Source organism: Thamnophis sirtalis, unplaced genomic scaffold (assembly GCF_051295495.1).
Source record: "Thamnophis sirtalis isolate CommonGarterSnake01/CBP01778 unplaced genomic scaffold, rThaSir2_p1.2 scaffold_15, whole genome shotgun sequence".
NCBI lineage: Eukaryota > Metazoa > Chordata > Lepidosauria > Squamata > Natricidae > Thamnophis > Thamnophis sirtalis.
This window is the reverse complement of record NW_028261395.1, coordinates 39,007,141-39,023,260: the sequence shown is the minus strand read 5'-3', so window position 1 is coordinate 39,023,260 and position 16,120 is coordinate 39,007,141. Positions and strand designations below refer to the sequence as shown.

The 16,120-nt window shown below is 50.9% G+C and overlaps 2 protein-coding genes across 16 annotated transcripts in view; both read right to left on the bottom strand.

Moving 5' to 3' along the window:
• EIF4G3 (eukaryotic translation initiation factor 4 gamma 3) overlaps nucleotides 1-6,097 on the bottom strand; it is a 66,616-nt gene extending 60,519 nt beyond the window's left edge. For all 14 annotated transcript variants that reach the window (XM_087702000.1, XM_087702004.1, XM_087702007.1 and 11 more), the window contains exon 1: nucleotides 5,733-6,097. In XM_087702000.1, coding sequence (XP_087558126.1) covers nucleotides 5,733-6,082 — 350 coding nt within the window. In that variant the 5' untranslated portion in view covers nucleotides 6,083-6,097. The remainder of the gene's footprint in view (nucleotides 1-5,732) is intronic.
• Nucleotides 6,098-11,035: 4,938 nt separating this feature from the next.
• ECE1 (endothelin converting enzyme 1) overlaps nucleotides 11,036-16,120 on the bottom strand; it is a 30,039-nt gene continuing 24,954 nt past the window's right edge. For both annotated transcript variants that reach the window (XM_087702282.1, XM_087702284.1), the window contains exons 12-18: nucleotides 15,667-15,843; nucleotides 15,444-15,547; nucleotides 13,874-13,984; nucleotides 13,441-13,508; nucleotides 13,084-13,274; nucleotides 12,901-12,996; nucleotides 11,036-12,358 (exon numbers count right to left, since the gene is read on the bottom strand). In XM_087702282.1, the coding sequence (XP_087558408.1) occupies nucleotides 12,182-12,358; nucleotides 12,901-12,996; nucleotides 13,084-13,274; nucleotides 13,441-13,508; nucleotides 13,874-13,984; nucleotides 15,444-15,547; nucleotides 15,667-15,843 (924 nt within the window). In that variant the 3' untranslated portion in view covers nucleotides 11,036-12,181. The remainder of the gene's footprint in view (nucleotides 12,359-12,900; nucleotides 12,997-13,083; nucleotides 13,275-13,440; nucleotides 13,509-13,873; nucleotides 13,985-15,443; nucleotides 15,548-15,666; nucleotides 15,844-16,120) is intronic.

Below are 16,120 nucleotides of genomic sequence, written 5' to 3'. Positions count from 1 at the left end.
TTGTCACTCAAAGTCCCTTTGAACAATATGCTGGCTGATGTGCAATAAGAGGATTCTTTAATCAACCAGTACGGGTGCACCTCTACTTCACTTTCTACTAACCTAAACCATCCATGCAACTAGCAACTAACCAGTTTCCTCCTATCTCATTAAACTGCACAAAGTTATTGCAAAGAACTTCTTCATGATATGCTTCCTCACCACTGTCCAAAGAGGTCCACGAAAGAATTAAAAAAAACATGGCACTTTGCTTCTGAAAAAAAAACCACAACAATATTGACTTTAGCTATCATTGGTCTGTGTGTGTGTGTGGCAATGAACTCAAACTTTCTGGCAAAATCACCAGCAATACAGGTAGTCCTCGGCTTACAACAGCTCCTTTAATGACAGTTCAAAGTTGACCCACGTTCATTGCAAAGGACCCCACGATGAAAGAGAAAAGTTCCAAATGGCTGGCCCCACAATCCAGGGGCCCCAGCCTGGATCCTGAGAAACTAAAGCACTTTCATTCATTTTACGCAACTGACCAGGCTGCATATTTAATGATTAGTTCAAAAAGGGAAAAGAAAGAAAAACAAAACGCGAAAACATGACAAGTCGAACTGTTCAATTTCAGTCCAAACTGGAAACTCTCAAAAATTCCTCAAGCAAGAAGTGTTTATTTATTTAACAAAAGGTGATGATTTTCTTTATTAGGAAATTTTATCGTGAATGAAAGATATGAAATACCTAAACAAGATCCCAATGGTCATCAGTAAAGAGTAAGAGAGTATTTTTGCAATGTGGACTTTCTGGGAAAGGCCATTACACAGATGCCACCACTGAGGCCCGGTGCTGGTTGCCCAAAATCTCAGACCTCCTTGGAGCAAGGCGTCAGCAACTCATTTGAGGTCAAATTGTTTTCAACTACATAAATAACATGAACACTCATATTTGGAACAGAAAGGAACCATCCACTAATGTGGCTGCCTCAGTCTCTGCAAGGGGAGATGGTCTCTCCTTCACACAACCATCCTTGTTACGGCATCCTGAACAGATTTTTTTTCCCAAAAGGATTTCAAGAGTACTTGATAGGTATGGAGAAGCCTCCCTTCTCCTTTTGTTCCTGGCTGAAAGTCATCCAACCAGGCAGCCAGCAAGTGAGTTTCCTTCCTAGGACCAGGTGAAAAGATAGCAGCTCCAGCATACGACTCATTCATCACAAAAGGGTTATAAGTGGCATGAAAATAAACCCATAGAGACAGACGGAGGCAGTTCAGCCCCACCGTTTGCATCCACCACTAAAAAAACACACTACTGTCCTAAAGGAAGCAACTGTGCAATCTCTTAGCACGCTGTTTCTTTATACAGAAGTGTCTCCAAGGTGATACAACTGGCTGTTCAACTCACGCCTGCATAATCGGAGGTCTTCTGGACATGGGCTGCCTCTAAATCCTCTAAAGGATTCGTATCAGCCATTCTCCAAAACTGCGTGTTTATCCTGCTGGTGTCAGCAATCCACAAGGCAGCCACCGGTGACACAAGCAGCCCTTCAGCCTCCCTGAAAGGATGCACCCAAAACAGCTTTCCGAGTTCACCTGTCTCACACAGCCCATTCACTCCCGCAGCAGCTCACGTTTTCTCCTTCTGGGGAGGCTTGGCTCTTACCTGCATTCGTTCTCTTCCGTTTTTCTTGCTTTCGCATCCTGGCTGTCTGTCCCCACATTCCCCCCCCCCCCCCCACACACACACTGTTGTATACATTTTCATTTTTTTAAAAAGGCAGATCAGAATGTTATGGCGTTTTAGGAGTTTGTTTTCTCCTGTGTGGTTCAGCGTGGCTCTGCATGCCCTGGTATGAACTGGGCCATGCGTGACCCACACCTACACAAGGAACTATATTACAACAACCCACCATCATTGCAGTGGAGGGAAGCATCCTCAGAAGCTTCTGAAGGACGGCTCTGCTGCAGTTCATAGAAAGGGAGAGGAGTGGCCTGCCCCTGCAACATATCACATTCCCAATGTTATTAACCATACCAGAAAGTGGAAAGCCCCTGAGTTTCAAACCAGCTTCATACAGCTTCCTCTCCTGAAAACGCAGAAACGAAACCTGCAATCCGGGCATCTGGGTAGGCCGCGACACTCTGCTAAACGCTGACCACTGGTTGCCAGCAGCATATGACTGCACCAGTCAAGTGGGGAGCAGACATCTCTGCTGGTCCTTCCAGCTGCCCAAAAACGGAAAGCGCCTTTAGTCTCCGAATGTGTGTCACAGCAAACAACACCGGGGAGAAGCTTACCCACCCTCCATTTCCCAGCTGCTGCCATCACCCCACTGCTTCCTGTCCTTCTTCCTGTCTTCCCTTGGCCACGGAAAGCACCTGGAAAGCAAAAAATGGAGATGGACTAGAGAAAGGCATTTTTGCAGGGTCACTCAAGTACTCTGCTCCAGCAGATCAATCTCCTGTCTCAATTGAGTATAGCTCTCTCTCTCTCAATGGCCACAGGGAATCAACTCAGTGACACCCCAGCCCTCGCCCAATATATCCCCACTGCTAACTGGGTTGAGCTCTTCACGCAACATATTACCTGCCTGATTCAGTGAAGCCTGCCTTGCAACGAGAACCTTTGCAAATGAATCGATTTAGAAAGTTGGATGGAAACTGATAAGTGGAATTCAGAAATGGGCCATGTTCAATCCACTGTCACAACCGCTGGTCTCCACACTAACGGTCTCCACACCCTTAGCTAGGCCTTGCCTTGACAGAAGAGTCCACTTGACCAGTCCAGAGGCTTCACTGCGGACAGGGAGGAAGCCTCAATTGCATTCACTGCAGTGCAAAGCAGCAGCGCCTTTAATACAGGTTGGTGCTGCAAAGTTCAAACTCTGTTTTTTTTCTTCTCTGTTGACCACTGGCTCCTTTATCAGATTTACCCCTCATATCCAAACGCAAATGCAGAAATAAAATTTAGGTTACAAAGCTGTGCTTGTGTTTTTAGCAGCAATTCCAGGCTTCTTGTTCTTAACTGAGCTAAAGAAGATTTTTTTAACAAGGGAGAGACTTTGCTGTGCTTCTACAAACCCAGTTACTCCTTCTGATGACATATGCAAGAAAAACACAATGGAACTACAAAACCTATGCTAAGCAAGGGTAAAAATCAAAAGGCACCTGGAAGCACCTTTTCCAACAACTCTTAAGCTCATTTGCTGAGATGATATATATGGTATGAACGAACAAATGAGTGAATGAGTGAATGAATGAAATTAAATAAATAAATATAACCTGTGAACCACCCAGAGTCATTTGCTGAGATGGGCAGCTAAAATAAAGCAAATATAAAATGTGTTTTATTAATAGGGAAATATTCTTTGTCAGTGATGCTTCCTTTGATAGGAGCCTAGGGTAGCTAGACTGATGAAGAATTTAAATTGGGAAGAGACAGAAAAGGAGGGGGAGACAGATTGATTATGCGGATTATTCATGAGACAGAACCTTATCAATTACAAGTATCTTCATCCGATGAAGCTCACAGAAGCTTATGCCTTTTGGCAAAATACATTAGTCAGAAAAGGTACTATTGAACTCCCGATTGTTGTCATCACATACTAACACTGCCCGTTTCCTACAATGCCCCTGTGAGTATTTCCCATCTTTCCAAGCCATACTTACTATACATTCACTGATGCTGGAAAGTATACATTTAATCCTTATTACAAAAATACACAATACTGTGAAGTCACTTTCTACCCCCAGTCCAACTAAATCCTGGAGCACAAAAAGTATTTCCTTCCAGCTTTAAAACACATTTTAATAAAATCCAAGAAGAGAGTTAAACAGAGAAACTCCAGCAAAATAAAAATAAAAAATTCCACAGCCCTATGTGCCAACTGTCATTCATTGCAAGCTACCCTAAACTAATTTTATTTATGACAGCCCTGCTTAAAACGGGTGCCAACCTACACAGTCCTTTTGTAGAAAAAAAAGATTCTGGAGAAATTAAAAGATACAAGTTCAATCTGTACTAAACCAAAGACTGTTTGATGAATGTAAACCAAGGGAAGCATATTGTCTTCAGTTGAATTTCATCCAAGCAGGAAAGCGGAGCTGGAGACTTTAAGGTCTGTCGTGCCTACCTCAGAAGTAGAAAAGCCACAAAAAGGCCTAAAAAGAAATGTTGCATTCAAGTAACTCACTGCTATTAGTGGGCCATATACAACCAAAAGAAAGACTATTTTGTTATGAATTCTACAGTAACCTGGCTGAGAAAGCAAAACAAAAAAAAACAGGACTTCTGGCAATCATCCTCAGGCACCAATCTAAATTCACAGAACATCCCCAAAACTAAAACACAATCCTTTCCCTCCCCACTGTACCCCACACTATCTACATACAACAGACCTTCCTTTCCTCTCACACATTTCATACAGATCCTAACTTGATCAACCCCTAGCCAAGCAGCTAATGCAGAAATACGATTCGCCCCCCCCAAGGGTGACCATTTTGGAAGATGCTTTTCAGATAAACCTCCCCCTCTGGCACCCCCACCTTCTCACCAGAAACAACCCTCCCCCTTAAGGGAGTGCTGGAGACCTATTTCACATTTAGTTATATGAGATTTGGCAATTTCCACCTCCTGTTGTATAGCAATCAAGTATTAAACGCAATGTGTCCCCCACCAAAGATATTTCATAGGCCTAGGTATCAAAAGCACGTCTATCTAATTCAGAAAATAAGGCGGATTTGCCAGCAAGGCGTTCCTACTATCCTGTAAATTTTAAAAAGTTGACAATCTCGTCACCAGATGTCAGATTCAACTCAAGAGATCTTTGGTAAAAGACAATACCAGTGGGAACAAGCCAGGATCATCCTTCAGGGTTAGCTGGAAACAGAGCATCACCCTACACAAATCAGATGCAATTTCTTTCCCACCATCACCGGCACCACTTCCGGTTGTGAATCCAGCATGAAACAACCGTCCCCCCCCCCACACCACCACCCACCGCATCCCGCTGATCTTCTGGTACCAATCCAGGGTGGGGATACGCAGCCACTCCAAACATCCTTTTCCTCGGACAAGCCACTCTCTCTCTCTCCCCACTTCCGAGAATTGCAGGCACGGAGCTCCCCCCCCCCTTCAAAGCGAAAGAGAAAGCGGGCGGGTGTGGGAAAAGATCCGTTCCAGGAAAAAGAAAGGGAAAGGCAAGAAAAGAGCTAGGCGAAAGTCACCACCCTTCTGGCCCACCGGGGTCACTTCGCCCATTCCGGAGAAGCCGGTTTCCATCCCCTTGGAAGGGACCTTTGGAGGTCTTCTAGTCCAGCCCCCTGCTCAAGCACCAACCTTGCACCCAGGCAGCCTTGCACGGCCGGCTTCCTGGCGCCGCCCGGTTTTGCATGGCCTTCTTGGCCGGGAAGGAGACGGCTGGCTCCCGCGGGGGGCCCTTTTCTTCCTTCCATCCTTCCTTCTCCTTTCTTTCTCCTCGGTCTTCTACTTTCAGTCTTTTTTCCTTTCTTCCCCCTTCCCTTCCTTCTCCTTTCAGACTTTTTTCCTTCCTTCCCCCCTTTTCTTCTCCTCCATCTCCCTTCTCCTTTCAGTCTTTTTTCCTTCCTTCCTTCTCCTCAATCTCCTCCCTTCTCCTTTCAGTCTTTCCCCCCATCCTTCCTTCCTTCCTTCCTCCCTTCTACTTTCAGTCTCCCTCCCCCACCCTTCCTTCCTTCCCCCCATCCTCCGGACCGGGTGGCCAAGGATACTGTTGGGGCGGCGGGGCCTGCAGAGCCCTCATGCCGGCGGAGTGAGACGGCGGTGGCACCGCAGCGGCAGCAGGAGGGGTCCCGGCCACTGCCACGGCTGCCGGCGGCGGAGGAACGGGAGCAGCGGCAGGAGGCGCCCCGCTGGCCGCCGCCGGGTGAGACGGGGAAGGGGCTGTTCCAGCTGCCGCCGCCGGAGGAACAGGCGCCGGGGGCGGCGGTGGGCCGCCCGGGCCGGCTCCCACGCCGCTCCCTGGGGAGGGCGCCGTTCCCGCCGCCGCCGCCGCCGCTCCCCCCGCTGCCGCCGCCGCCGCCGCGCCGGGCTTGAGGGCCGCCTTCTGCGGTAAACTCATGGCCAAGCGGAGCCACCACCAGGCCGGGGGCGGCGGCGGCGGCGGGGCGGCGGCGGGGGGCGGGGAGCGGCGGGGCGGGGGCGGGGGCAGCCCGGCGGGCCAGCACCCCCGGCCGGTCTCCGTGACAACGCGGCCGGCCTCCTCCTCCTCTCCTCCTCCTCCTCCTCTCCCGCCTCCTCCTCCTCCTCAGGCCGGGGCGAGCGGGGGCCGGTCAGGCCGCGCCGCCGCTCATGGGGCCGCCTCCGCCGGCGGCTCTCGGCTCCTGTGGGCCGGGCGAAGCGGCTCCGCGGCGTCTAGCGGCGGTCGGGTGAGCGATGCCGGCGGATTCTCCTCACGGACGGAGCGGAATATCCAACATGGCGCTGGCGGCCGCCTCCAGCAGTCCGGCAGGACGGCGGCGGCGGCGACGTCGTCGTCGGACGCTCGGGCGTTCGGACGCTCGGGCAGCTCCGGAGACGTTCGGCGCCTGCTTTCGGAAGGGCCCGCCGGCGCCTGCGCGGAACCGTTTCGTTCTCGGGGACGGCGTTCGGGCGAGCTCGGAATAACGCTCGGCGGACGTGCCCGAGCGGCTTCGGGGTTGGGGGGGGGGGCGAAACGCTTCGCCCTTTCGGGCAGAATTCCGATAAGGTTTAATGTAAGACCGTGAGAATGTGAACCAGTACACGCGCATCCCCCACGCTTCGACACATGGGTGCTCCTGCACAAGGATTCAAGTGTGTGTGTGTGAGAGAGAGAGCGAGAAAGAGAATGAATGAACGAATGAATGAATGAGTGCATTGAAGTCGTTCAGCGACGCCCACTTCCACGTTTAATGGAAGACCGTGAGAATATGAAGCAGTACACGCGCGTCCCCCACGCTTTGACACATGGGTGCTCCTGCACAAGGATTCAAGTGTGTGTGTGTATGTGTGTGTGAGAGAGAGAGAGAGAGAATGAATGAATGAGCGCATTGGAGTGGTTCAGCGGAGCCCACTTCCACATTTAATGGAAGAATGTGAGAATGTGAAGAATGAACACATGGGAGCGCCTGCAGGATTCAAGTGTATGTGTGTTAGAGAGAGAGAGTGAGTGAGTGAGTGAGTGAGAGAGAGAGAGAGAGAGAGAGAGAGAGAGAGAGAGAGAGAGAGAGAGAGAGAGAGAGAAAGAATGAACACATTGGAGTGATTCAGGGGAGCCCACTTCCACCTTGTGTTTCTTTCTAATTTTATTTCCATAGAGAGGAACACAAGAAATGAAATAGAATAAACATTGGAAAAAACTTTAAAAAAGAAGAAATACAGGGTGTACAGTGATGTTAACTATGTGTAAAAATTGAGTAAGTAATGATAAAAGAGCGTTGAAGCGGGAATAGCAAGGATATTGTGGTAAATGATTAATTTGTTAGATGAATTAGCAGTAATTAGCTGAAGACGAAAAAAAAGTGTTTAGCAATGATATGTAAGACTAAATGAATTGATGGGAAAAGACAAAGGATTATATAAGAGATGAATATTGATAAAAGTGGGAAGATGAGAATACAATGAAACTTGTGGGTATAAATGTGATGCATACGATGTGACCTGGTAAACACTCTGCCCATAAAGTATGTATGTTGGGGGGGGAAATTGCAATAGAACTTGGAAATAAAGAAGAAAATGATGCCCGTGAGGGTCCCCGAGATTTGTTTCTGCAAACAAACTGGGTAGTTTTCTAAAGTTCCACCACAAAACCGCGGTAGACAAAATCGCGGTCGACGAAAGCGCGTATGTGACGTCATCACAGCGCGACGAAAAAGATCGAAAAATGTAAAAATAAAGCGAAAACCTTACCCTAACCCCCCCAAACCTAACCCTAAACCTAACCCTAAACCTAACCCTAAACCTAACCCTTAACCTAACGAAAAACCTAACGCTAACCCTTAACCTAACGCTAAACGTAACGCTAACGCTCTAAACCTAACCCTAACCCTAACCCTAACCCTTACCTTTATGTGAATCGGCTTGCTGTAATTTAATTTTTATTTCAATTTTTCGATCTTTTTCATCGCGCTGTGATGACGTCACATACGCGCTTTCGTCGACCGCGCTTTTGTGGAACGCGGTTTTGACGGGTCACGGTTTTCTAACATCTCCTTATACCCCTGAGGCTGTCTTTTCAATCCTCCACAGGAATTGGACTTCCAGTCCCATAATCCCCAGCCACACTGGTATTGTATCCCATAATCCCCAGTCTCACCAGTATCGACACGGAGGCTCCAGTTGGGCCAGATTAGTAGTTACTGGGCCAACAACACTGCCCAATAGGCCTTCTCTCTTCTTGTGAGGATTTGGCTTTCTGGAGAACAGGCAGATGCCATCCTCCACTGCGGAGGGAGGGGGGGTGTTTTGATGGCATCAGATCTTCCCCCTCTGGATCAGCACACACAGCTGGCCAACCCACCCACCCCCAGATCGAGGTTCTCAGTAAATGTTGTGACCCGATTCGGACAGTGAGGAGGTTGGGGAGGAACATGGGCCAGTCCTGGAGTCTGGGGAAGGCTCTGATGAGGGCTCTGTATCGGAGGCAGAGAGGGGGCCAGAGCCGTATGCCAGTTATCAGCTGCCTTCGGAGTCAGACATCAGTGAGGCAGAAGAGCAGCTGGAGCCTGTTCCCAGTGTGCGCATGCGCAGAGTTGCCAGACAAAGGGAACAACTAAGGAACAAGGGTCGACTTGGGAGTAAGGCCACAGGTGGACGATGAATGGCCCCTCCCAGAGGAAACAGAAGAGCAAAAGGGGAATGGAGTTTGCAGGAGACAATTAGTTTGCTTCATTGGTTCCTGACTCTCCGAGACTCCTGGCCAAGTTCTGCAGATATGAGTCTGGCAGCTCTCCAAGCCAGATAAGGTCTGTGACTGTAAATCCTCCCTCAAAAGACTTTGCTGGATGTGAATGAGCAGAATTCACAGTCAATTAATAAAAGGATTTTGACGGGACCAGGAGTTTGTTTCATGCTCTTGGGAAGCCTCGGTCAGAACAATAAAGAACTCCAATGCACTTCATTCCCTTCCCTTGCCAAGCGTAGACTGTACTGAAGGAGAATTATTTTCTGTTCCAACCTGCCTCCAGTGAATTAAACAACAACCAGTCTTTGACAGGTTGGACTGAAGAAGATAAGAAATTGGGGCAACCAGAAGAAGCATCTGAAGAGGTTTTAAGTTAGGAAAATGTACCAAGAAGGAAAAAAAACAGGGACCCTGATTCATTTCAAACCGTGGTAAAAAGTCATTTATTTCAAAATTTAACAGTCCGCCCCCCCCCCCACCCAAAAGTTAGGCAGAGTTTAAAAAGAACAAATTGGCTGAGCAGATCCCATCCAGGGTCGGGATAGCACAAATTCTTTGCAGATTTTTTCCCCTTTCTCAGAAGGCTCGATTCACTGCACCCCAGAGAATTTATGGGGAGGGGGAAGGAGGGGGGGGGACATTCCTTTCCTCTCCTGGTGCGATGGGGCAGAAGAGCTGTTTGGCAAACAATCCTCCCCCCCCCCTTCCATCACCACAAATTCCATCCCTTTAAAACCACAAGGGCACATCTGGAAGCCATTGGCGGCCTTCCCGGGGAGATCCGATTACCAAAAGCAGATTGCACATCTGGATAAAATTTGGCATCCTGCAGGAGGAACACGGTGGAAAACCCCACATTTGCACCGGAGGAATCCCTAAAATCATAGTATAGCCTTTATTGTCCATGTACATCATGTAAAAGGCAATGGTAAAGGTTCCCCTCACACATGTGTTAGTCGTTCCTGACTCTAGGGGGCGGTGCTCATCTCCGTTTTAAAGCCAAAGAGCTAGCGCTGTCCGGAGATGTCTCCGTGGTCATGTGGCCAGCATGACTAAATGCCGAAGGCGCACGGAACGCTGTGACCTTCCCACCGAAGGTGGTCCCTATTTTTCTACTTGCATTTTTTCACGTGCTTTCGAACTGCTAGGTTGGCAGAAGCTGGGACAAGGAATGGGAGCTCACTCTGTTACGCGGCGCTCGGGATTCGAACCGCCAAACTGCCGACCTTTTTGATTCATCAAGCTCAGCGTCTTAACCATCGAGCCACCGTGTCCCCCTGTACATCATGTATACCATGAAATTGGTTGTTTCGTTGACATCATCGGCTTTCCCACTCCAGCATCACCACCACCCCGAGAGTGGGAGGGGGCGGGGGAAACAGAATCCCTTCGCGGCCATTCAGAACCAATCATCCCCAATGTGGTTGGATTTCGTGACAGAGCTACGCAGGGGCACAACCTATCTGCTTGGGGAAAAGCTGATCGGAGATGATTCTCTGGGCCCCTCGCGGAGCACTTTTAAAGGCGCTGAACAAATCCCCCCTCCTCGCAAAAGGCAGTCTGGGAAAGTTTTCTTGCCGGGTTCTGCATAGAAGGTGTCAGCTTTAGCAAAAGGAGGACTGATGGAAGGAAAACTTTGCTGGCATTAAGGCAGACAGAGGGTTCCCATCAGGACTTCAGAACCCACCTACCCCCTGCAGTCCAAGCCCAGGAGCTGAAAATCTACACAGGGTAACCCCACTCCCCTCTTCTGCCAAGCAGCCCAAAAGGGGAGACACTGCTCACTGTCTGCTTTTCGGTGGCAACGTTTTCCTGTGCCCAGTGACCCCAGAGCTCCTCTCCCAACTCAGCCCAGATACCCCTGGAGCTGAGGGGCCCCAGATTTTGCATGGGGGTGGTGGTGGAGGAAGCCTAGTGTGACCCAGAGGTGAAATTCAGCAGGTTCTGGAGAACCGGTAGCGGAAATTTTGAGTAGCTCGGAGAACCGGCAAATGCCACTTCTGGCTGGCCCCAGATTGCGATAGGAGTGGGGATTTTGCAGTATCCTTCCCCCAGGTGTGGGGGATTTTGCAGTATCCTTCCTGCAGGTGTGGGGGATTTTGCAGTATTCTTCCCCCAGGTGTGGGGGATTTTGCAATATCCTTCCCGCAGGAGTGGGGGATTTTGCAGTATCCTTCCCCTTGGAGTGGGGAGGGAATGGGGATTTTGCAGTATCCTTCTCCTGCCATGCCCACCAAGCCAAACCCACAGAACCGATAGTTTTAAAAAATAGCCTTTCACCACTGGTGTGGCCCCTTCTTAACTCTGGGGCTCTCATCCCCTTTCTTTAATTCTATTTAATTAATAAATAGAACTAAGGAGAAATTTCCTGACGGTTAGAACCATGAATCAGTGGAACGACTTGCCTCCAGAAGTTGTGTGTGTCCCAACACTGGAAGTTTTTAAGAAGATGTTGGATATCCATCTGTCTGAAGTGGTGTAGGGTTTCCTGTCTAAGCAGGAGGTTGGACTAGAAGACCTCCAAGGTCCCTTCCAAGACTGTTATTCTATTCTAATTCGAAAAGGAACAGCTCACGAAAGGTGACCGCAGAGACAGATGAGCTGTGGAGGCTTTCTGAGGACAACACAATCCCACAAGCCCGGCACCGAATTCCTGGCAGGGAAACCTGGCAAATCCCATCCCCGAAGCCAGAAGGGCATCTCACAAACCCAGGGACACCCCAGCCCCATTTCCCCCTTCAAGGAAGGGACCGACTGACGTACGCATTTTTTTTTAAAAATGTCTTTCCTGAAATTTGTTGGAAGCGAGAAAGAGACAATCATTAACATTTTAAAAAGTCCATACGTTTTCCCCCCGCCCTCCCTCCCCACCCACCCCCAAATTTCCAGTGTTCTGCAAGGTTGTAAAAATAATGTCCTTATTTTACAAAAGGCTGCGGGTGCACCGTGTGTGGCGTGGCCGGTGTCGGTTAACGCAACGAAGCGGTTTTCCCCTTCGGGAAAGTGGCAAAAGACTTTAAAAAGCTGGCTCAGGTCTTTGGAAATGATGGACCAGTTCCCCGTCGAACCCTCTCGGTCCATGGGAGACGTGGTGGAAAGGTTTCCGTGGCGAGTGGGGGCCACGCCAAGGGGTCTTCCGGAGTCCCTTTGCAGCTAAGAGCGAGCGGGTGGCGGGTCCAGGAAGCCCTGAAAAGGGGCATCCTCCCTTTTGTCCTTAACACGGAGGAAGCGGAGAACTGGACAGTCCTGCTTGGATGCCCTGTTTTTTTTCCCCCCTGTGGGGAGTGTGGAGAAAACTCACCAAACTTCACATTTCTGCCGGGGATTCATGGGTGAACCGGGCCGGCACTGAAAGTGCTTGGCAAAGGCCTTGGAATTGGAGACCGTCCCGATGACTCGGAAGCGGGAAGGGCTGTGGGGATCGGTGACGAGTCCTTCGTAGGAGCTCTCCGGCGTACGGACGGAGCACCAGACCTGGGAGAAGCGAGGGGGCAAGAGCAGGGGTGAAATTCAGCAGGTTGTAACAGGTTCTCCAGAACCGGCAGAGGAAATTTTGAGTAGTTCGGAGAACTGGCAAATACCACCGCTGGCTGGCCCCATAGTGGGGAGGGAATGGAGATTTTGCAGCATCCTTCCCCTGGAGTGGGGAGGGAATGCGGATTTGTAGTATCCTTCCCCCAGGTGTGGGGAGGAAATGGGTATTTTGCAGTATCCCCCAGGTGTGGGGAGGAAATGGGGATTTTGCAGTATCCTTCTCCTGGAGTGGGGAAGGGATGTAGATTTTGCAGTATTCCTCCCCTGGAGTGGGAAGGGAACGGGGATTTTGCAGTATCCTTCCCCCAGGAGTGGAGAGGGAATGCATATTTTGCAGTATCCTTTCCCCAAGAGTGGTGAGGGAAACTTTCACCACTGGGCAAGTGACAGGGCTCAGCGGGGCAGATGGAGGGGTGGAGGGCTGAGAGAGACCTTGGAGGGAGTTGTGAGGGGAGGGGGAGAGAAGGCCCGAGAGCTCCCACCTGGGCAAAGGCAACGAAGAAAAGCTGGTCATTGGTCAGGCCAAGGGCGGGCAGAGACGCCTCCTCCCCATTCTTCTTCACCCAGTTCCGGTAGGCCTGTAGGGCGAGGAAAGAGCCGAGTGAGCCATACCCATGTAGAGCCGGGCCGTAGCTCCCCGCAAAGGTCTTCACTTGTCTACTCACCCGATAGGCAGCCTTCAGCCCCCCGTTGTCCGCAATGTTCTCCCCCAGGGTGTGCTTGCCGTTCACGGCTTCACCGTTGACGGAGTAGTTGCCATACTGCTCCACCAGGCACTGGGTGTGCTGCTTGAAGGCTTCCACCGAGGAGTTCTTCCACCACGGACGGAGGTTGCCATCCTTGTCATATTCACGTCCTGCCAGGAGGAAAAAGAAAGACCAGAGCTGGTCTGGTTTGCCAGGAAGACGAGAGCCTGGCCTGGCATATGGCCTGGGAAGAATTCGCTACCCAGGTCCTGTTTATCCAGAGGAGGGAAAGGCCCTGGCTTTCTTCCCACCCAAGGAGCTTCCCTGCACGCTCACCTTGGTCGTCAAAGGCGTGAGTCAGTTCATGGCCCACCACAACGCCAATCCCCCCAAAATTGATTGCCCTGGAAAAGAAGCCACAAGACAGAAAGGCTTGATTGGACAGGGTCCTGTGTCAGTCCCGGCGCTCTCAGTGTCTAGGAGCTGCCATTCCATTGGTGGGAAAGATTCATGACTGGGGCGTTTCCTGACTTGGATTGCTGCTGTCAATTAGGGCATCTTACGGAAACCTGACCCAGGGACCCTCGTTTCCCTGCCAAAGCCAAGAGCTTGAAGGACCTTCGGATCCTGCAGTGACTTTCATGCGGAATGGCACCAGCGCAGGCAGCCGGGGAAGTTCCTGGAGGAAAACGGGTGCCTTTGCCTGCCTCCCCGGGACCACCATCTCCCCCCACCCACCTCTCGATGCCCAAGAGACAGGCCTTCGTACTTGGGGTAATTCCGCGTGTAGAACGGAGACTGCAGAATTCCCGCGGGGAAGATGACTTCGTTCTTGGTGGGGGAGTAGTAAGCATTCACCGTCGGCGGGGTCATGCTCCACCTGGGGAAGACAAAAAACCAAGGGGATTCATCAGGACCAAGGGCTCAGCTCTCCCCTTAAGCCGCCTCCTCTCAAATTCCTTTTTCCAAAAGAACAACTAAGAGGACTAAAGGCCTGGAGACTAAAACAAACGAAGAACGGTTGCAGGAATTGGGTGTTGTGTCCCGCCAGCAGAGCTGGCAGCAGATTCGGACAGTGAGGATGTTGGGGAGGAACCTGGGCCAGTCCTGGAGTCTGGGGGAGGCTCTGATGAGGGCTCTGTGTTGGAGGCGGGGTGGGGGGGGTCAGGGCTGTCTGACAGTTATTAGCTGCTTTTGGAGTCAGACAAACAGCTGGAGCCTGCTCCCAGTGTGCGCATGCGCAGAGTTGCCAGGGAACAGCCAAGGAACAAGGGTTGACTTGGGAGTAAGGCCACAGTTAGACGGTGAATGGCCCCTCCCATAGGGAATAAAAGAGGAGCGAAAGGGGAGTGGAGTTTACAGGACACAATTAGTTCATTCCTGCATTCTTGCCAAGTATTGCGGCGTCTGAAAGATATCAGCCTGGCCACTCTCCAAGCCTGACAAAGGTCGGTAATTGTGAACTATCTTGAAAGATTGTGGGAGAGGAAAGACTTTGCTGGAGAGGAATTCACTCTCAATTAAATAAAAGGGGTTTATCGGGACGAGGACTTGGCTTTGTGCTGCTGGGGAAGCCTAGGTCAGAACCTTGGGTTTGGCTAGTCTAGAGAAAAGAAGGACTTTGGGGTCATGATAGTATTCCAGGATTTGAGGGCTGCCCCAAAGAAGAGGGGGGTCAACTTATTTACCAAAGCACCTGTAAACCGGACAAGATACAATGGGTGGAAACTAATCAAGGAGAGAAGCAACCTGGAATTAACTAACAGGGAGGACAATTAATAAGTGGAACAGCTTGCCACCAGAAGTTGTAGGGGCTTCATCTGGAGGTTTTTAAGAAGAGACTGGACGGCCACCTCCCTGAAATGGGATAGAGTCTCTTGCTTGAGTAGGGGGTTGGACTAGAACCGTGATGGTGAACCTATACCACGCATGCCAGAGGTGGCACGCAGAGACCTCTCTGTGGGCATACGTGCCATCGCCAGCTGTTCTTGTGGTTTCCGGAATGCATGTGCCAGAGCACCAGGAAATTCCCTGACAAACAGCCAAAAACCAGGCTGTTTTAAAGGCTGTTTTCAGGCCAAAAACGCCCTGAAAACGCCCCCAAAAATGCCCTGAAAACACCCCCAAAAACGCCCTGAAGAACAGCCTAAAAACAGGCATGTGCGCACGCCAGCCAGCTGGTCTTAGGTTTTTGGTGCTCCGGCATGCACATACATGCACGGTGTGGCACTCGGTGCCGAAAAGGTTCCCCATCACTGGACGAGCAGACCTCCAAGGTCCCTTCCTGCTCTATTCCGATTGATCGATCGATCTGGCCCAAGAAGACGATTCCTACTCACTGGTCGCGGTTCGGAGGCTTTCGAAGCTGGTCGTTCGCCACCCGGGCAGAGAAGTTGTAGAACCGCATGACGTTCTCATAGTACAGGTCAGTCACGGGGTCGTACTGCCAAGAAGGGGGGGGGGGCTCATCAGATCCAGATGCCCACCCAAGAGGGTTCCATGGGGCTGGTGCGTTCCCCTCCCCCCGCCCGCCTCCCTGCATGGCAGGTATGACACACTCACGTCGTGGAAGACTTTGTCCAGCTCTTTGGGGTCCAGGATGAACTTTGGATAGCCAATCATGTCATAGATGGCGTCGGCCTTCTCTCTGGCTGACCGCCTGGTCTCCTCGTCCATCCACACAAGGCTGGCCAGGCTTTCCTCCAGCGCCCTTTTAATCTCCAGGATCATCTCCTCTGCCTGTAAGGGGAGCGGTGTGGGTCTCTGGCAGTGTGGGACGCCCCAGGGCAGAAGGGCTTCGGAAGGTGGAGGAGGAATGCGGCTGATCTAGGAAGCAGGGCTCTCCTCCTGGTTGGGGGGGGGGGGGCGGGTGACCTGCTCCAGGGGAAGCCCACGACTCTGAGAGGAGCCCAAGAGGTGGGTACCTGGAGCCCCCCTAAAGGTAAAGGTTCACCTCGCATATACATGCTAGTTGTTTCCAACTCTAGGGGGCGGTGCTCATCTCCGTTTCAAAGCC